The 21,919-nt window shown below is 34.0% G+C and overlaps 1 protein-coding gene across 2 annotated transcripts in view; it reads right to left on the bottom strand.

Moving 5' to 3' along the window:
* Positions 1-7,026: 7,026 nt before the first annotated feature.
* Positions 7,027-21,919, bottom strand: part of LOC149567514 (GPI transamidase component PIG-S-like protein) — a 148,575-nt gene continuing 133,682 nt past the window's right edge. For both annotated transcript variants that reach the window (XM_089820736.1, XM_089820737.1), the window contains exons 11-13: positions 8,242-8,314; positions 8,037-8,140; positions 7,027-7,807 (exon numbers count right to left, since the gene is read on the bottom strand). In XM_089820736.1, the coding sequence (XP_089676862.1) occupies positions 7,700-7,807; positions 8,037-8,140; positions 8,242-8,314 (285 nt within the window). In that variant the 3' untranslated portion in view covers positions 7,027-7,699. The remainder of the gene's footprint in view (positions 7,808-8,036; positions 8,141-8,241; positions 8,315-21,919) is intronic.

Raw genomic sequence — 21,919 nt, 5'->3', positions numbered from 1 at the left:
GCTCTGAGACCATGTTACAAGATCAAGAATTGGCAGATTAACAGATTTCCAGATGATTGATTGATTAACAAAGGAACAAATGTGTTCCTTATAAAGAATTACAAGGACGTTGTTTCTTTTTAGAAACAACGTAGACTGAAGACAAAATTAGAAACAAAACTGAAGACAGGATAGGAAACATTCCTATCTGGACTGAAAGACAAACTATAGACAAGTAGTTGATCATTATAGAAAGTATTTAACTAAGGAGATAATACCTTAATACTTACATAGGTTTGTTTTATTTTAAATAGGATTTTTTTTTGCGTTACTTGCAGCATCATTTTTTAGTCCTTTTGTATTTGGTCACCTGCTCTATAGCCAATTGTTATCCTCAATTTTGACTTCACAAATGAGGCAACCCTATGCAATTTTCTAAAAAAATTGCAGGTATAACCTCTTTGTATTTAATGTATTGATAAAATGTCATTAAGGCAATACATTATCCCCATATTGTACTTTATGTAACTTTAATAGTTCATTTCATTTTAAGGTTGTTATCAAATTATATCTCCAATGTTTGCGAAAAAGAGTTTTTCTTCTCTTATTGCAGACACTTACTTTTTTGTTAACTTTCGTATATTTTGTGTGCTTTTCTTCTTATTGTAAATAATTTTAAGTCTTGGTTTTCCCTTGTGTTAATAGATCTTGCAATCCCACTTGTTTCAAGCTAACTTAGGCCTCAGACATAGTTGCCTAGCTCAAGTTGTGGAGGAAAAGGTGAGTTTTTTATTTAAAACACACTGTGTGATTAAAAATTCTCCAAAAGTGGGCTTTTTATTGGCAAAAGCATGAAGTGAAATTATATTTACTATACAAAGTAGATTATGGTATTCATTGTAAATTTGAACTCATTTTAAGTTGATTTGACCATACTTTTTAATGTTTTATGAAAATTGATCTTAAGTCTATTTTCATTATACTTTATTGAAAACTATAGTTATTTTATTAAATTTAATTACGTGAGACATTATAAATGCATAAAAATGGAGTTTTTATCACTCAAAGCATATACCAACATCCTAAACACCTATTAAAACCCTACTACCAATTATATAGGTTCTTAAAAAATATGAGTGAATTTTTTAACATATAACATTTTATTTGATCAATTAAGTGCTTATAAGTGGGGAATTTGAACCCAAAAGTGTGTGCTATTCTGTTTTTAACGTTTATTAATGTGTTCATTAAGTTTGTTATAAAATGCATATAGGTGGAGAATTTAATCCCAAAAACATGTGTATCTTAAATAGCATGTGTTTTGCACCTTAGAAACATGTCTATACTTCTCCAATAGAGGTGTTTAAACATGTTATAGCATATGGTTGATTTTTTGAAGTGAAAAGCATATGCTTTTCTAATCTAAAAATCTTTACTTTTATTTGCATTAGAAACTCATAAAGTGGAGATTTTGAGAGCTAAAACACACGTTTTTAGCATTAAAAAGTTTCCTTACTCACCTTTATGTGTATTTTTGTTTACTCAAACATGAGTGGCAATCTTTAGCCCAAAAGCACATGTTTATTACTTGCAAAACCCCACTTTTTTGGGAATGTTTTTGCCCAAAAAACATTAGTTTTAAGCATTTGACCATCAAATCAGCAAGTGTTTGGTTCAAGGCAAGTTCCAAAGCATTTCCTATTCTCTTTAGCTTGCATTCAACTCTTTCAAATCACTTGCTATGTTTTGGACGTTATTTTCTAAACTCTTTGCATTGTGCTCACTATTTAGTCAAAATGGTTGCTAAAATGGTGCAATATTAATCTCTGACTTCCTACAGTTGTCAAGCAACATATTTTAATTCAAGAATGTATTCATTTGACACTAATTGACTCAAGATTTGAGTTCTATATGCTTTTTTGCTGCAATCTTTTCCAAAAATCTCTTAGATTTGCTTCAAATTTCGCACAAAGATTTGATGAGGCTTTTCTTGTTTTTGGTGGAAAGAGGTAAAATTTATTGTGGATTTCATAAAGAAAAGTTGTTTGTGTTATTTTAGTTTTGTTTGCAAATCCGTTCATTTTATTTCCAAATTTGCTTCTTTTTTTGTATATTATGTGTTCCTATCTTGCGTCTAAATTATTCAAGTTGCATATGCAAGTACTTCACCTTAGTTGTATGCGAAATTGAGATTAAAAACCTCGTTCTTGATGGAGACCGTCAAAGAAAGTGAGCTCATTTATCATGGTTCTTGCATCCAAAAAAGATCACTTTCATGCTTGCATACACTCCATTCATACCTTGCATATTGTTGCCACATGACTTAAATACTTGTGATGGTGGTTGTTTGCATGTGCATGCACTTTTACTTATAAAGAAAACAAAAAATCTCATTATAAAAAGATGTCTTCCATCCATTTGCATGCATTTCCCATGCATAAAGCATATCGCCTGCATGTTCTTTTGACCTTAAAAACCCATTTTTTGAATTTTTCCTCCATATAAACACAAATTTTGAGCTTAAACACATATATCCATTCATTGTTTCAAAAGTTTTCAGTCATATTCCATATGCAATGCTCTTGAAAAATTTGTATTTCCCTCATCTAAAGAGTCAATTTTATGCATGCAAAGAAGAAAGGACACGAAACAAGCATGATCACATAATGGAGCCTAAAATGAGGTGTAAAAATGATTACAAATGTCAACTACTTTCAAGGCAAAAATGGTCAACGAACACTCAACGGAACAATCAAGGATGCATATTCATATTCCAATTGGAGATGCTTCCACAAAACCAGAGCACAACAATCGTAAACCATTTAGTGTCTTATAGCCACATGAAGACCAACAAAGCATGATGTAATAGAAGTTGCATCTTATCAAGGACTTAAATTTTTTTTTTGTAATTTGTAATTTGTAATTGACATATTAAATGTAATGGAAAGACAAAATGTAATTGTGTGGGATAGTATCATGTGCAAATTTGTAACATGTAATCAAGTTGCAACTGTATTAAGCATGCAACTCTCAATAAGTAAAAGTTGGTTAGGAGTTCTTTTTTGAATAAGTCAAGGTGGTTGAGGGTTTTCCATTTTCTCTCCACTTTTCTCTCTTATTTTTCTATATAAATGAGGGTGCTCATTGTAAATAATCATCATTTGGTAAAGGCAAGAATATTCTTCCAATTTGTATTGTGCACTCTTAAGACTTTGTGCTTGGATATAAACCAAACTGCTTTCAATAAAAGAGGCAGAATGTTTTAAGATTTTGTGCCAAATTCAAACTGTTATGCAACAATATTTTCTTGAGTTAATTGTGAGTTTAAATGCTTAGATTTAAGAGCAATTTGAATTCAATTGTGCAAACTTTGAGCTACCTATTAAATTCAGAGTCAGTTTTAACTTTTGAAGACTTAGAGCCGAAGTCTTTGGGCTTCAGTTGTAAGTGGTTTTATTAAATATGAGAATATTTAGTAAGAAAATGTGCCTTATTGGCTATACAACTTGAATACTCATTCGACACAAGCGCAAGAGACTTTGGGTTCCTATATTTTGTTTCAAATATATATATATAAAAGTAAATTGTTGTCTTTGGTGTTCTTCTTACGTCAACCCCCAAGCCTTCAGTATTATCATAGCAATAGGACCTTTTTGTTAAGTTTGAAAGTAGTAGTTGCTTGTAAATCATTCCTAAAAGACAAAGGAATTGATTAAAAGAACCATCATTTTTATATTTTCAGTTAAGTTCTTATTTAAGCCATTTGGAGTAAGAAGGGAGCCTCCCTTATTGCTGGAAGGTGAGAAATTTTGTGAAATGTGGCCTAATGTCACAATTTTGTAAGTTGTGACCAGTGACGTAAAAAAAATTTAGTCAACATTATAAATAAATAAAAATCAAACTCCAGTGCATCAAGAGTAGCCACAATATTGTTCAAGTTGTTTGCAAAGATGGGAATTGCTTCAGCACTCCCATCATATTGTACAATAACTTTTTCTGCTGCTTGTTTCGGTTGTGTTCTAGTCTTTGTTTAAATATGCTTTTACACATTTTTGTTTCCCCTCTGCGTCATTGTTCTTGCTGGTTGTTTCTGTTGCTTGGGGACAGTTATTATTCTGTTTAAATAACTTCACATTGGCTATCAAACTACTGCTTTGACAGAGTTGGACTCAAATCCATTTTCACCATTGCTTCAAAGAGTGACACGGAGCAAATCTCGGCCCACAATCTTTATGGCTTTGAACTTAAGTGTACCTGAAATTGTGTACTCCTTTGCATTCTTAGTGCAGCTTCGCTAATAAACAAAAAGGTAAAGAAAGATGATTTTGCTGGCTGTTTATGTTGCTTCGGAACAGTTATTACTCTGTTTAAACTTACATCCCATTGACTTTAAGACTGCTTGAACAAAGTTTCACTGTTTTGGTCATAGTTTCAACCATAGAAGCATAAATTGTTTAGTAGGATTTTTTGAAAAAATCAGGAATTAATCAAGAAAATCTCAGATTTGCAAAAAAATGTAAAAACTTGAAGTAACAGTAAAGAATTACTTCTTTTTATTTTAAATTATGGGGCATTTCCATATAGATATATGGAGAGTAAATTAAATATAGAGTTTAACTAGTTAAGTAGTTTATAAAGAATAAAATTTCATCATTTGTAATTTTATACATATATCACTGGTTTCATTGCACATAACATACCACAATAGCATCCCCTTCCGATGTAGGAAATGCCACAAGACCGGCCAACCTGCTGGCCGCTGCTCCTCTGAAAAATCTAGACCAAAGAAGTCTCCTTGATGGAAGGGGGTTTCGGATGATCACTACACGGTTTAGAAAGTCTCCTCTGCTGGGGATGGAGACTCCTCTCAGGACACTTTGGCGGCAGACCCGATTGCTATCTCTGATGGTACGTTGGCTGCCCCAACAGTGTTGACCTCTTCTGTTCACCCTCTTTCGGATTCTGTCTCTAACGATTTGACTGCTGCCCCTCTTGTGATTCCGTCTTTGGATGTTGTTGTCCCTTCTTCTGCCACGGTCCGTCCCTTGGCTGTGGGGGTTTTGGGGGCTGGTTGTGGTGTTGCTGATTTTGCATGGCAGAAGGCCGCTGGTATGGTGGAGGATGGATGGACCACAGTAAAAGGTAAAAAGGTCAAGCCCTCCACTCCTTTTGATATGGCATTACGTTCTCAAAAGACGGGACCAAAAGGGAAAGCTCGAGTCCCTATTGCGGCTGTCCCATCTTTGGTTCTCCTAGCTATTTTGGCCTGTTGTTCTTTGTAGTCTAACATAGTAAGGGACTTACTGTCTATTCTTCTTTTTACCATGGGACTTCAGGTGCCCATTCAAAACCTGTTTTTGTGGCTGAAGAGTATTGTGTTATCTGTGATGCCACCCTAGTCACCTTGTCTTGATTGGTGACATGTTCCACCTTTGGGCTGTAGTTTTGTTTGGTTTGGACTTCATTTAAAATTTTATGATTTGTAAAAGGTTTCCGGTACCCTTCAAAACCTGTTTTGGTTAATAAAAAACATACCACAATAGCATACAAGATAATCTATTTTTCAATAAATTATATAGAAAAATTAAACATCTATAGTTTTGTATTTATTTAGATTATGCTCATTAATCCATCATTTAAAATGCAAGAGTTTCATTCTGAATCATACTCAACAATCTATTTTTTAAAAAGAGAGAAAAGTTGAATTATAACCAATAGAAATATTGTTAATGAAGTTAAATATGTGTTTAGTTTTAGAACTTTTAAAGAGAATTTCTCAAATCCCCTGTATGTATTTTGAATTAAAATTTTGAACCAGACTCAACTAAAAAAATATCACCAGAAAGAAATCATACTGAACAAATAATATCATCAAAAAGAGGCTATTCCACACATAATAAACAATGGGTCAATCAATCATTGAAAAATTACACATTATAAAATAGTTTTCAAATAACATTTAAATTTAATCTAAATATCCAAGTCGATACAATTGCAGTTGCATCAAATTTGTTGCTTGATTACAAAATAAAAGCAACTGTAATATTCTCCTTTTTATAGAACCAGAGAGACGGAAAATGTTTTGTTTAATAGCAGGAAACGAGGAAAAAAAATTGGGATGGGCACATGTTCAGTTTAATAGCATGTTGCCATATAATTGGTTGATTTAATATTTTTTTCTTTGAAACAGTTTTTATTTCTTCAAGATAATTGTGTTTCTCTACGTTGTACTTAATTGAAGATCTGAAACTGTGAAATTTCAAATATTTGATACATATCATTGCCTGTGGCTTCTCAATCCATTAAACTGCTAGGAAGAAAATATCTTATAACTTGCATCCACAAGAATGGAAGTTGTGAGGTTGGCAGAATAGAATAGAGGTTGGAAAGGCAGATATAAGATATTGCAGATAACAGAAAAGTTTATTTGGGACAAAAAACAAGCAGAAAAATACAGTTACAGCACAAAAAAGGTGAAAAATGGCTCTGCAACTCGTGTATGCAACACAGCTCTCGAACATGGCTCTGGAACTCCTCTCTACAACTCATGTATGCAACAAACACCTACTCTTCAGCACCCACAATGCAACAAACACGTCTCTGCAATGTAGAATGGCTCGCATAGTGATGTCTAAACAGGAATTCAACATCATTTTTTGGTGCAGCTTAGGGTTTTATTTTGTGCCATTTTTCTGTGCACAATTAATCAGGATTAGCTTGCGTTTTTTCCTTCACTTAATCATAATTTGTTATGCATTTTAATCATTGAATGGTCATTTTTTTTGCAGATTTTATCGGGGAATAAATTGGTCTCATGACCGATCACCGATTAATTCCAATTACTCCTGATTGATCAGAGATTTTTGCTACAACAACTGCTGCTTGGAAAAACTTGGCAGCCTATCTTTGTGGTTCTGAACTTAATGGTATTTGAAATCATGTATTGCTCTGCTTTCCTATTGCAGCTTTGTCAATATAAAAGATGACAAAGAAAAAAATAACTATTAGACTCTTGTAGATAATGTTGTGGTTTAACAAAAACAAACATAAGAAAAGGGGTATATGTGAACCCAAGCAAACTCTTACTATGTTCAAAATTATATACAGAATCCTTTTTCAGTCCATGATACCATTGTTTTTGGCAACCCATACTGTCTAAGGTATCAGCTTTCCTAGCCAATGGTTCACAGATAATTTGGTGTTTCCTATGCCACAACCTGGAATGGAAAGGAAAAAAGTTCAATTTCACGATGAAATGAAATGATAGAGCAAAATTTGCAGAGTACAAATTCCTAGTTGTATGAGTTGCCTCTGCTCATGCTATTCATCTTGAACACTCTATTTTCTTTTATAGCCTATCGCCTTTCCTACATCCAACTAGTTGCCTCAATAGTAAACACTCTCATTAAGGGGGCAGTAAACAGGCGAATAAACTTCTTTCTATGTGAGAGTTGCATCCCTTTAGCACCTTAAATGACAATTGCATTATGCAAAAGACAACTGGACTCATTTGAAGCTGCGCATTTACATTCGGAAATATAACAAAGTTATATTCCTCAAAGGTTAAAGTCATACAAGTGAAAAATTGTTACCACAAAATTAGAGACACGTTAAATATTTTCTCTTGTTTGTTTGGCTTGAGGAACTTTGCCATATTTTTGGAAGAAACCAACAGAAAAATTGGCTTAGCTTGGTAACAGAATAAAAGAAACATTACGAATCATGTTGACATATTTGACCTCAGGAACACTTTTGATTCCCGGTGATAGCGTATGACCTCTTTTGTTGCTGCAAGAAATGTGTGCAGCAAAACTGGTACAAAGAAAGGCTGCAACAAAAATAAAGACTCTGAGAACATTATGATTTCAATGCTTAAGTACATCCACAGAAACACAGAAGAATATAAAGTGAGTGAGAAGGGTAAGCATGGGCATGAAGAGGAGTGCAGTGGCCTCGTTCACATTAAATGTAAAAGAAGTATACATCGTACAGAAAAAAAAAAGGATTGAATCTGCCTTAAAAAACTAAACCAAATGTTTGTCAAGTTATTTACTTACAGTGTAGATAGCAAAATGATGCTCAATAGGGAAATACAGAAGAGACATGATGGATGGCTGGAAGAAAGCTTCCTCTGCCAAATTCCTTGCTTTACGAGCGAATTCTGCTCAAGGCAATTAGATTTCATAAGAATCCATAATTCACTTAAAGATAGATCAAGTATACTTGAAAGAAAATAAGAAATATGTTGCGTGCTGAATATACCTGCTGCAGCTAAATACATGCCAGCAAAAGAGTTGTTTCGAGCTAAACTGGCAGCTTCAAGTGATTGATATATCTGCAACAAAGTCATGTTCCAGTCAATATCAGACATATCATTCATTTCCTTGTCTTTATTACCACTAAGACAGCCTTGTAAATTAACTGCAGAACAACCAGAAATTTCAATATTTGGCAGGTAAACCTAAAATGATAGACTAATGAATTAAAGCAGAAGAAGATGATACTCTCCTTTCAAATACAAATTTACACTCATCACGACTTGGACTGAAATAAAAGACAAACTGTAATGTCCCCATTTTTAGTAGGTTTCTGCAGTTGACCAGGTCAGTCCACCATCGCGACCCTCATGAGCTAACAGTGGGATTTGGGGGTCTCAGTTGTGTGGTTATAGGCTTTCCAGTAGCCTATGGTGTGTTTTGGGTCCGTTGAGGGACTTACTATTTATAGTAAGTCAATCTGTTGGTTCCGATGAGCTCAGTTGAGTTAGAGGAGTTGAGTGATGCTCTCAGTTTTTATACTGGACTTCCAGTTTTAGCGCAAGAATCTTGGAGGGAGCGTCTATTTATAACAAGTCACCCCGTCAAGTTTATTCATCATCTTTCATCATCAGGATCACTTTCGTTTTGTCAGATTTTGATTTTGTTGCTTCTTCAGCTGTTTTCGCAAGACAGGTGAATTATTATTATTATTCATCTAAATATTTTGAGGTTGCTATTTTTGTTGATGCTGTTTGTTGGTCACCTTAATATCATAGCTCATTGGAACCGGGACAAAAAGTTTTAAATCGTGGGAACAAGAAACAATGGCCTTAAGTGTTAGAATATTAAGTTATGGTGAAAAAGGTCATTTTCGAAGCCAAAAGCAATTAATAAATTAGTTTATAATAGCACTTTATTATATTTTAATGTTGTGTGTGGGAAGCTTCTTAAGTGAAGTTCATTTGGGAAATTTTATGCCATTTGGAGATTATAAATATGAGCCCATTTGATGAGAGAAGCATCTGATTATTTGTTTACTCTTTGCTTGTTGTCTTTGTGACAATTCTGAGTCTATGGTTTTGTGCCCTTGCTGAAGTATAAGGGTTAGATTCTGAGTTTATCTTGCAATTTGCTGCTGAGGTAAAGCGAATTGTAATTGTTTCTCCACTGTATCTACTGTTATTGAGAAGTTGATTGAACAAGTGCTGAAGACTAGATTCTGGAGAACGAATTAAAGGCTGAATTATTAATTTAAGGCTTCTACGTCCTGGCTAGGAGTTCACTCTGAGTGTTAGACAACTGTCATTTCAATATAGGGCATCAATTTATCAATTGTAGGGTCATGTTCACCTAAGGAGGGTTTGTGTGACATTTTTGAAAGATCGTATTACAATTTTCAAGAGCTGCGTTCAATTTATATGGCCTGCGATATATATTATTGAGGCTGCTATAGATTCATATTGGATTGCAAATTAAAAGGCAAAGCCAATCTATATTTCTAGGTTATTGACATTTTAATATATTATTGCTACTACTGTTTGTTTGAAACATTGTTGGTAATGAATTAACGCTGGAGCAAATCCTTCGTCTTTCATAATTATCTAATTGCACAATTTGTAGAGAAGAATTATGAATTAATGTTGGCATTCATACAAACTTCTTAGTATTAAATTGATTTGAAATTGTAAGTGCCCAATTGCATTCTCTAGTGTAATTTCAAAAATCAAATTAACAAATTTGCAACAATAACAATAAAGACTACCAAATGTTTGACAAAATGTTAGACTATTGATTAGCAAAGGAAAATTGATGATTGTTAAGGATACAACTAGCTGGGGTTATTACAGTGGTATCAGAGCTTGCTTGCAAAGTGTTTGACAAAATGTCAAACAATTGAATTATAAAGAATTTGGTGTTTGACGAAGTTATAACCAGTTGGGGTTATTACACAAACTTTGTTATAGATAGAGAACATTTCTAATAATGTTTAGCTTGCAACAATAGGATAGAGTCCAAAGGATTCTTCTTGTAAGCAATTAATGAGAGGATGGAACCATTTCTTGGAAGCTTTGTGCCATCCAGATCCATCTTGATCCTATTAAGTCTGATTCCAAGTATGCAATCCTCTTCTCTTTTATTATTATAGAGTCAAAGTAGTAGGAGATTAATTTGAAATCATTAAGGTGTAGAAGAATGTTATGTGCCCTTTAGAGATTTTTTACATTTTCCCCAAAAATTACAATTCCAACCAAAAATAAGAAATATAATACAGTTCAGAGTATAAATTTATTAATTTGAATGCCTTTTTACTAACTGAAATGAAATATAGTTTGTGTCTTGCACAAAAAAATATTAACTTGGAAACCAACATTCAATCGTGAATCAAGATAACATCGAGTTTTGAATAATCATTAGTATACATCATGAAATGATATAACATTCTCAAGTTAAGATCTTATTAAGGCATTAGTCATTCCCATGCAGATTCCCATAATAACCTTAATGGGAATTCATTCAAATGTTTGTTAACCACAGTCTCAAGGTTGGTTGGCCTTGTACTGCAAGAGCATTGAAGGTGGGCCACCCTTCGATCATTCTACTTGTTCAAGCCCACGAGCATGGATAGCCAGTCTTCCATTCCATTACTAGTCCATGTGGATGGATGGCTGGCGATCCAATTCTAACCCGGGGTAGCATACTTGATGGGACCTCACCCAAGGGCACTCTGAGCCCCCTAGCCCATGAGCATAAGATTCATCTCAGGAGACTGTACTCTGGTCTCGTGAACTTGGAAGGCTGGCCATCCTTCCTATTTGCAGTCCATTTCTCTAAATTCAAAATAGATTATTAAATGAAAGCTTTAATATATATAAAAGAAACATTTAGATTACTCACAAAATTCAATAATTCCTGCAAATATTTCTATTGCATGAACACATATATGCATGCCTATTATTTTAATTTATTCATAAAAATTCTCTTTAATCTATTTGCTGCTACTGGATATGTTTTTCTGCTCTTAATCGGATCAGATTATTTATTATCTCTTTCTTGCTCATTTGATGCCTTCATCATGAGTAGACACGCTATTCAAATCCTCATAAAGGGATGAAGAGTCACAGATTTGCAACATTTTACAAGGGATACTACTCCTACAAGCGAAGCACCCCTCCTTGATTATTCCTTTTCAAAAACCAATCGATGCGCTTCCAATATGTTTGCACCTCTTTGGGTGAATTGCTGCCCTTTGTGTTTCCTTCACTGGATTGTAGGCAAGGTTTATAATTTGTAAAGGCTGTGATCTGAGTGGATATTCCTTTAACCTGGTTGGCCCATTTAATTAGATAATTGCTGCTATTTCATTTCTTTTCATCTCTTTAATTCAGGTTCAGCCATATTCATTCACTCACCCAAGGATTATTATTTATGATATGTTCTTAGTCCATGGCTGTAACAAAGAAGATCAAATAAGAAACAACAAAAGGAATTACTCTCATAATAGAAACAATGTGATATATTACGCCCTTAGTGCTTGGATTGCATATTTCTTTCAAATTGCATTGCATTTCTCTATCCTTACGTATGAATTTTATCGCTTCAAGTCCAACCTATAGCATTCCGTTTATTAGAAGTCATTGATTTATGGGTTCCTTTGATCCATAACCTTACAAATATTATAAGACGAAGACACTATTATTAATTTTGCCCTTTACAGAAGAGTATACAAAAGATTACCATAACATTACATTTACATGGCATTGACAGCAAAAAATTGTCACAGCAAGGTGTAAATGGAACTCAATTATACAGCATCAAAACTAGCAAAAACTAGAAAAACATAAAAATAAAAAAATAAAAAATTTGTTTTGCCAACTGTTGTCAAATAAAGTATATGTCAAGATATAGGCTAATGTTCCCTACCTCAGACTTGGTAAGGCTGGCTTGACTTGTGACTTGTGGCTCGACAAAAAACTTGGCAAAACTCAGCAAAGTGAAAAAAAAAACTCTAACAATTTAGAGATGTTTGAGGATTTAAAACTCGTTTCATGCATCCATTATTGAATAAAGCTTAAAAATAAAATAACACCATCAAATAGAAGCTAATATGATCATATATATATATATATATATATCTGAAGGAAGCAACAAACCTAGATCTATAAAATTATAAATAGTCAAATGCAAATAAAGCTCATGGAATATGAAACCTATGACATCAAATATTCCAAACATAAATGAAAACAAAAACAAGTCTGTGATCAGCCTCAAAGGAGGTAGGTCCTAGATAATTGAACAACCATAGTAAGTGCTTGTGAGACGCCACTTTCACCACATCAATTGTTCCTATGCATGTGTCTAATTTTTCTCTATCACTCTACTCTGTCATGGCCACAACCTCAACCTCTCTATCCACCTTGTCAATCTACTAAAGTTCCCATCAATAAAGACAAGATCACTAGATGCAGTGACCCACTTCGATTCTGAATCGACCTCCTCTAGCATGATTGAGCTAAAGTCACTATCCAAAGTTTGTCTCGTTCTATGATGGTTGTAATGAACAAATACTAGATCATCCAATGTCTCCATGGACAGTCTATTGTACCTTTTTGAGTGAATATGCTCGAACATGCTCCAATTGCATCCACAACCCAAAGTAGTGCATGATTGGCTCAATATGTGGATGACAATTCTCTAAAGGTTTGGGGTTTTAGGCGCAAACATTTGCCACCATATATCTGAAATAAGATTTAATAAATCAATTCCAAGTTTAAAACTAAAGTATAAAATAAAATTATGCACTTAAAAACATAAGCATATATTTCAACCTAGTTGTAATTTTGTGCAAGCAATTTTGTACATTTGACTAATGAATTGCCCCCCTTATGAATTATCAAATTCTACTATCTCATGCAGTGTAGTCTTGGTATCACTAGAAATATGCTTTTGCACTAAATAGAGCCCGCCAAGAACCTCCTCATCCACCTTAAAAGAAGGACAGAAATATTGTGTCGAATTGAGATAATAAGCAGCTGCATGGATGGGCGTACGAAGCTGGAAGTTTCATCTCTTATCAGTTATTGCCCAAATGGAATGATACTGACACTCATGTCCTCCATATACAGATCTTATGGCCTCCTTAGCCCTATTCATGCCCTCATATATGTATCTCATGCAAGGCTTCTCCCCATCAACAACACGGAGAAGTAACAAGGGCTCAATGACCTACAAATATTGTTAAATAGTGATGGTTGTGCATGAAAATAAGTGAAATTGCAAACTTGCAAACAAAAAAAATATGCATATAAATTAAAAGTAATTACTAAATATTTACCTATTCTACTAAAACATAATGTAGATTCTAAGATTTATAAAAACATTACTTGCATGATTTTAGAACAAGGGGCCCAAAAACCTACTTGATAAAAAATGTAAAGTAATCTACCGCATCCATCTATATAGCGGTTGGCATAGGATGAGGAAGTCTACTCCTTGCTAATTAACATATGCCTCAAAGTTGTCTTTGACTACATCAAGGATTTTAATGAACATAAAAATGGAGGCAAATTTTGTAACACTAGGATGAGCCAACTTCTTTGCTTCATATATTGTCCCATTATGCTAAGGACCAATGCATGATTGTAGATAAGTTTGCAGATGTTTTTGGCCTTATCAACACATGTTCTGACCCATTCAAGCTTGCCAATATCCTCCATTATGAGGTTAAGGCAATGGACTACAAACCAAAACAAAATTTAGGTGTCATCTCTCCACCAAAAGTCTACATGCAACAACATAACTTGTTACATTGTCTATCACCGCCTAAACCTAACTTCTTTCCCCACCTCACACATGACTTCTTCAATAGCCTCACATAAGTATGTGGCATCTTTGACATGTGAGGAAGCATTGATGGAATTAAGAAACATGGTGGATCATAAAAATAAAGCAAAATAATGATCAATCAATAAATCAGAAATTACAAAGTTCAAATATTAATCACTAAATCAAATTCAAATTATTTAATGTATTTAGGGAAGTAGAATAATCAATCACCTTTGTAGGAAGCAAGAAATTTAGGAGTGTCTTAATTCTCCTATTGGTCCAACCATTTGTCATAATGGTGCAACTCTTTTGCTCCAAGACACTTGTTGATCCTCTACTTCAACTTTTATATCTTTAACCATTTCCAACAAAAGGGGGCCACTTACATCAATAGGGGCTTTTAACCCCACCCCACAAATAGCTACAACATATATCATGCCTTACTAGAAAGGAGACTTGTCACAAATAGATGTAAGGAGACTTGTCACAAATAGATTAAATAAGTATGTGTAATTAAATTATAACAATTCATTAGACAAAGAAAATTCAAATTTTAAATTTTAAATTTATAACATTTAAACAAAATGAATTCTTGGCTGCAACAAATGGAATATTGCAAAAGTACCACTACGTGCAAAAAATATTTGCAACATTGTGGACCTCCCTGTTCCAAGGCATGCTCTCAAGTGAGGGTTGCGAACCACAAGTAGTGTCTGACACAAGATAATTGTCCAACCTAAATTTTTTAGCTCTAGGACCAAATCTAATAGTGCTACTGGAAGGAGCGAAACAAAAGCACTAGCACTAGTAGAAGCACTTGAGCAAAGTGAAGGCATGGAAGAACTCTCTCCAACACAACCTACGAATGCAGTTGAACAAGAATCAGTACTAGAACTGCTCTTGTTGTCTCTTCTTTGTTTACTTTAATTCTTCAAATGTTTTTAGTCGCACATAACATGCATGAACAACCTCTCGAGGTGCTAATTTACATGCCTCAATATAATGGCTACATATCACAACAATATAGTATTTAAATCTTTGGATGCCACCATGATTATTCTTTACAAAATTGATTTATCACTTGCAATCTTGTTCTATCACATGTATGTTGCCAATTTGCATCCCATTGACATGTTTTCTTAGCCTTAGGTTCAAGTAGAGGATTAGCAGTAGAAATTGGATAGAAATATTGTTTACAAAATGTCAAGGCTGCTGCAATAAGATAATTTTACAAAAAGATTACCATTTATGCAATGTGTTTTATACATACTACAAAAAAAAAAGGTTTTGCCCAAAAAAATGTAGGGTTTTTGAAACTTGTCAATTCTTCAATCACGATTATTTACCTTTCAAATTTAAACTTAAACTTCAAAGAATGAAAAATCAATAAACTCTACATTTGTAATACATATTTAAATTTTTTTTCTAAAAAATATGTTGGGTTTGTTAATTTGAGCTAGAATAGCATTAAACAAATAGAAGATACTTTTAAAACACAAGAATAGATGGACAAAGAAAATTATCCTAGGAAAACACTCCTCGAAGGAAAAACCGAGTCACACAAAGAAAAATCACTTTATTAATAATGAATTAGTTTGAATACAATCCTCACAAATGTTAAGACTGCATGCTTCGAATGAATATCATAATTTTCTCCTTTTCCAATAATGATGACTCAAACATACTTCATTCAAAGACTGATAATTGTCTTTATACAATACTGACAAGTACACAACACCAAAACTCATCTACAGATGACTCACAATAACCAACACATACAAATTGCCTACAATATATACATCACAATCCGCAACAGATACACACACTAATGAACCAAAGAAACTCTGCAATGATCTCACATACAAAATGACCCAAAATGATACATCAACTATAGCTATAAATCCTACAAAATAGTATACAAAAAATAAGCTCCCAGAATACATATCGCAGAAATTTCAATGACAACACTAGTAAAGTCTTTTTTATTCTAAGATGGTGACATTAACATCATCTAATTGTTGCAATAACCACCAACACATGTGGCACTCAACTGATTGGCGGTTATATGAAGTCACACCAATTATTGGGTAGTGACTCTACATGACTTTACCATCTCAATAAACACAAGATGTCTATTCAACTACATAACAGTAGCTCTTGAATGACCAACAATTATGATACATTAGATGCTCAGAATTCCAAATGTCACGTGATAATATTGAAATCCTCCAAATTCCAAAAGCCAACATACATGAATGAAATTGTTTCATGAGTTGGATATCAAAACACTTTAATTCTTTTAAGGACCAACAAGATACAACATATGGAATTGTCGATCATCATTGAAGACTTCAACATTCACAATACCAGTGTGCATATCAAACATGAATGCTAAAAGAGAATAATTTCAAATAGGAACAATCATTACAAGTATGCAAATAGCTCCTGCAACTACCTAACTTCAACTCTACCTCTTAGCAAAGGAGATTTTGTTTTTAGATTCTCAAGTCATGGAGTCTCTCAACATGACAGCCACAATGCTACATCCAATATGAAGAATATCAAAATTTTACCACAAAGTCTCTCAATGTAATAGCATTTGAACTCAACATGATGTTCACCATGGCTACTCCCATGTATGAAATAAACACGAGCTCCTATCACGAAGTCACTCAACATAATGTTGTCATGGAGCCTCTCAACATGACATCCACTATGGCTCCTCCCATAGTGGAAAGAGCAACAAGGGCCTTCATCTCAAAGAAATACATTACAATGGATATCACCTCAAACTTCTCCATCTTAGAGAAAAATGCATTACAATGGCTTATACCCTCAACTTTCTCCGTCTCCGAGAAATATGCATTATAGTACATAATAAGAGCAAAAACTCCCTCTCAACAGAAGCAACATTCTCACATCTTTAATTATCACAATAAATTACAGTGGGCTCCAATGTTTGACCAAACAACAAGCTTACAAAGCAACTGCTTCTCAAGCTTGCTGATCGTCTGCAAAGGACTTGGCACTTTTCATCTACCACTCAAACTCTCTTTGAATCTTAAACACTTGCATGAACTCCCTAACCTCCTCGTTCAAAGATTGCTTGCAATGCTTGCCTTAGAGGAACTATATTCAACACACACCTCCATAACTTCTAATGTACTAAAGCCAAGGACAGTCCTCCTTGACCTCGTCCCAAATCACCCAATACTAAAAGTTTGTGAAGCTGCCAATTTTAAATCCAGATTGATTGTGCAATTTTGTTCACTGCAACATTGCAACCCACTTCGCTAATATCTTCACTTCTTAAAAAAACTCTCTCTAGATCCCTGCTGCCTCAAAGATTGCAAAGAAATTCTTTGGAAGTTAACTCCCCTGTATTAATCGTAGAACGTTAATGCTCTTAACTCATGCCTTGAGTCATTCAAATTTAACTGCCTCTAAATGTCATTTCCTCCTCTTTGAAGAAACTGATCATAAGACAATATGATTAGGTTCTTCTTTGAGAGATATCTTTGGTTATGTGCCACCAACTCAGCCCTATGACAGTAAGTTGTGTCTTCATTCTTCCACCTACTTGATTTACTTACAAGATGCATCAAGCTCTTTCCCCTTGAATGCAATATCTCATCAACCTTATTCTCTTTGGTCTGTCCTGCATTTTAGAGAGATATAATAATAGTTCAAGGAATCAAACTACCCCAAAGAGAAATATACAGACCAATGCTAAAAGTATGCATGACTCATTATTCCCAATAATACTGCATGAACTAAATTCATGAACATTATTAAAAGATATAAAATACTTATCTCTTTATTGTTTATAAATCTAGAAATGTCCTTTCAGATTTCGACCTTCATATCTTTCCCTGCTATCAGCACTGTCATAATAACATGGGTGATTATAATGATTCCCTTCAAAATCATCTCCATGACCCATTGAGAGTGGAGCACAATAGTCTAAACTGAAGTTGTACCTCTGATACAACAACTCTCACTGCAAATTTGTCCAAGTATGGACCACGCAAATTCTTAAGATATTAACAGCAAACATCTACAGAAAGTCCTCAGAAGAACCAAAGTTAGTGATGTCTCCCACACACCAAAATGGAGAACAACAGATTTATAAAAATTGCACCAAGAACTATGAATCTCTTCTAGATTGTAGAACTTGTTAAAATCCCAAACTTCTGCAGGAATCCTCTCTCATTCTTGAATACCAACAGATTCCACACTCCTGAAAATTGATTCATATTCCATGCAGTCATGGTAATATTGTTGACAGCAAACATGTGGTAATTGTAACATCCACTTTTTCTCAAGTGTTAACTAACAACTAACATATCAAAGAAATGCAGTTATTACTTCATTTTCATAGGAAGACAGTTATATCAATTATGTTCATGTGAATGAGATTAACAGTTACAATTACTTAAATAGAAAACTCATAACTAACATCTGAAAACACCATCAATATATTTACTATGGAAATTAAAATCTACATACCATGGAATTTGAACTGAAAATCAATGTAGGGATGCTTTTGCAATCACCCAGATTAGTCCACAAATATCACTTAGGATCAATTGACGATTACCATCAAATACCACTATATTAAAATCAGATGATGATTACCATCAAATACAACTATATCATTTAGGGCATCACATACCACTATATCAATTAGGGCATCAATTAGCATTGGATCATTTAGGGTGTCAAATACCACTGTATCATTTTGGTGTCAATACCACTATATCATTTAGGGCTTCAAATACCACTGTATCATTTAGGGCATCAATTACCATTGGATCATTTAGGGCATCAGATACCACCATATCATTTAGGGCATTAGATACCACTGTATCACTTAGGGCATCAGATACCACAGTATCATTTATTTTTTTCCCATTGCTAATTGTGGCAATAACATAAGATTAGAATATATGCTCATATTCATTATTCATATAATGAAAGACTGAAATAACAATCCATCAGATAAATCTATCTCTTGCAACTAAATATATTCCACATTCAGTTAGAAGATCAATCGATCTAGCTGATTGCCAATTATATTGATGATAAGAGTTGCTTTCATTTAAAGAAATAAGTGTAACGATGATACAACTCAATTAATCTTACCTTCTACTTGCATATACATCATAAAAGTAAAAATACTTGTTTCCGACAAACATTTGAATGCATAGCTTATCTTTGTATGATACACATCTGACATCTTGTGGAGAGGGGAAACACTGTCAGGGGCTTAACCACCCAACTTCGGACCATAAATTATCCCCTCACAATCTCTAATAAGAAATGCCCTCCCTATATGGAATAGATATGGAACACCTTGTTATCCACTAAACATCCTAGTATCTAATCACACCACTCGACTTGACAGCAGGAGAATACAATAAACGTGATCATGCATGAGCTATTAAATGATTCCTTTTAAAAGTAATAAACATTGGTATATCACATCTAATTCTGTTTCATGTCAATGCAGATTCATTTCCCTCACCTCTTCACCCTTTTCCTTGGCTATACAGTCGGGTGAGTGTCAGGTGTTGGAATCTCAAAGCAAATGGCTCTTTCAATTTATTCATGAAAATTATATACTTCCAGTATTTCACAAGCTGTGATTTGAAAGATTATATTCTATAAAACTTGCAAAAATAAATATCATCCGATTCTGATGTCTTATGGCAAAAATACCTTAAGTTATTTAGTTGTGAATGAGGATAATCTGCAACTTACTGCTAAGGAATTGAATTGTAATAACAATTGTTAATGGAATATAACAAATATTGGGAATGATTTACCACATAACCTCATATAAATCCGAAACTGTCTTGAGTCTTGCTAAACGATTTTGTATCAGCCTTTCAAGCGTAACCACTGTGTATGAATACCACTTCAATCCTCAGCAAAGAAAGAACAGATACGGCAGACTGTAATAAAATGGCACTGCTATGAAATGAAAAGGTCTTCAAATGGACTTGCAGAAATTCGATTGGTTTTTAACAGAGTATTGATTATGGAAGGAAGCCAGAATGAGCAAGGAAAATGCGATAATAAATAAGGAAATCGGGAATGTGTTCTCTCGAGTATTTTGTCTCTCCCGACCCATGATATAAAAAGGATTAAAAGGACTCTTTGGCTTGCGTAACTTAAAGAATTATCTTGGCACTTTGAACGCCAATTAATGCCAAGTGTTCAATCGGTTTCAAACAAGAAAAAGAATAAAAATGATGGAAGAAGATTCGAAGAATATATTTTGAAAAATATTATGGTTATATTTATCTACATACACAGATATATTTGTGAGATAGCATCATTATAATATAAAGAAAATAATATTATGGTGTCACTATATTTATATCTCTGTGTACGTACATAGTTATATATTGTTGTCGGTGAACATATATTAAAATAATATGGTGAAAGATCATTCAAAATCCTTTGAGGTACGTATTATATTTTAATTAAATTATTTTATGTTTTAATTTGTTTATTTAATAGCTCATGCGGTTCCATCAATTGTATCCTGATGTTCAAGTCGCTAGGTCCTCAACCATGGTGATTCATGATTCATACCCATTTGCCTAGTGATGGTGATGCTCCTGTGCCCAATTCTTTTCTGGCAATGCTTCCACCCCTTCGACGTGCTTCCTACAAGGAAATTCTCCGCAACTAAATTATATTACCATAACAAGTTATTTAATTATAAATAATCATAACGGCTAACTGCCTATTCAATTCCATGAATTCATAATAAATAATCAACTAGCATATTATCTTCACATGAAATTATAACGACTAACCATCTTACCATTTCACAGGATTATAACAAATTTAATTGTCAACTGACTTCATGTGAACCTCAACGGCTATATTTTAAATTAGGTCTAAAATTGGGATGTAACAGTAATACTCTGAAATTTGGGATTGTTGTAAGCACGGAAATGGTTTGAGCAATGTTAATAAGAAATTACTAGTCACAACAACCTTTTCTATGCCTTTTAATTGCTACTCAACATTAATCTCTTTAGCTTCCCCATCTCCAATGTTGGACTAAGCTTAAGTATCTGAAGAATCCCCTTTCAACAATGAAACCTGTCATATCTGAACCGAAAACCTCTTCATTCAGATTGTTGGCAACTCATCTCATACAGATTTAATGCATGCATGATCCTTTAACTGTTTGTAATCTCTTTCCCATGATTTGCGGTGGAGCTCACAAGCATAGGATTAACTTCAAGGTGAGATTCTAGACTAGCTCTCTATTACACATCTAAGATTGCAACATTGTGAACAAAATGTGCATCTAGTGTGGCAGTACCGGAAACTACAACTCACTATCTTCTTCACTAACATTAACTCCCTTAGTGCCGACTAGAACAACTTGCCTTTTGTTTCAAACTCCAACATAGTATTATTTGAATGAACAGGTGAATCTGCCAAATTATGGTGTTGTTATTTATTGGAGGCACTTAAAACGATCATCTGTGGAGCTAATGTCTTACTTGCATTACAAAGCAACCCACTTAAAACATCACAAGCTAATATTTTAAAACTCCTAAAAATAAAGACATGTGCATTTACAACATTACCACTACTCCCACAGCATAACCCCTCTCTTATGGAAGCTTATCTTGCTCCAAGAACGCAATTGGGTCTGAATTTTCTCCAATGATTCATGACGAATGAGCTATCATTCTCTACTACTGCTACAGAGGGTATCTCACCCAGGCATCATGATCAATGTCCAAAGTTTCATGTGAATCCATAACCTCGGAGATTGTGTCCAGAAAGCATCATTTAGGTGCCAATCCTCTGATTCACTAAATTCC

Source organism: Cupressus sempervirens, chromosome 3, assembly GCF_028749045.1.
Source record: "Cupressus sempervirens isolate cs-2001-9-10 chromosome 3, ASM2874904v1, whole genome shotgun sequence".
NCBI lineage: Eukaryota > Viridiplantae > Streptophyta > Pinopsida > Cupressales > Cupressaceae > Cupressus > Cupressus sempervirens.
This window is presented reverse-complemented; position numbering and strand designations above follow the sequence as displayed.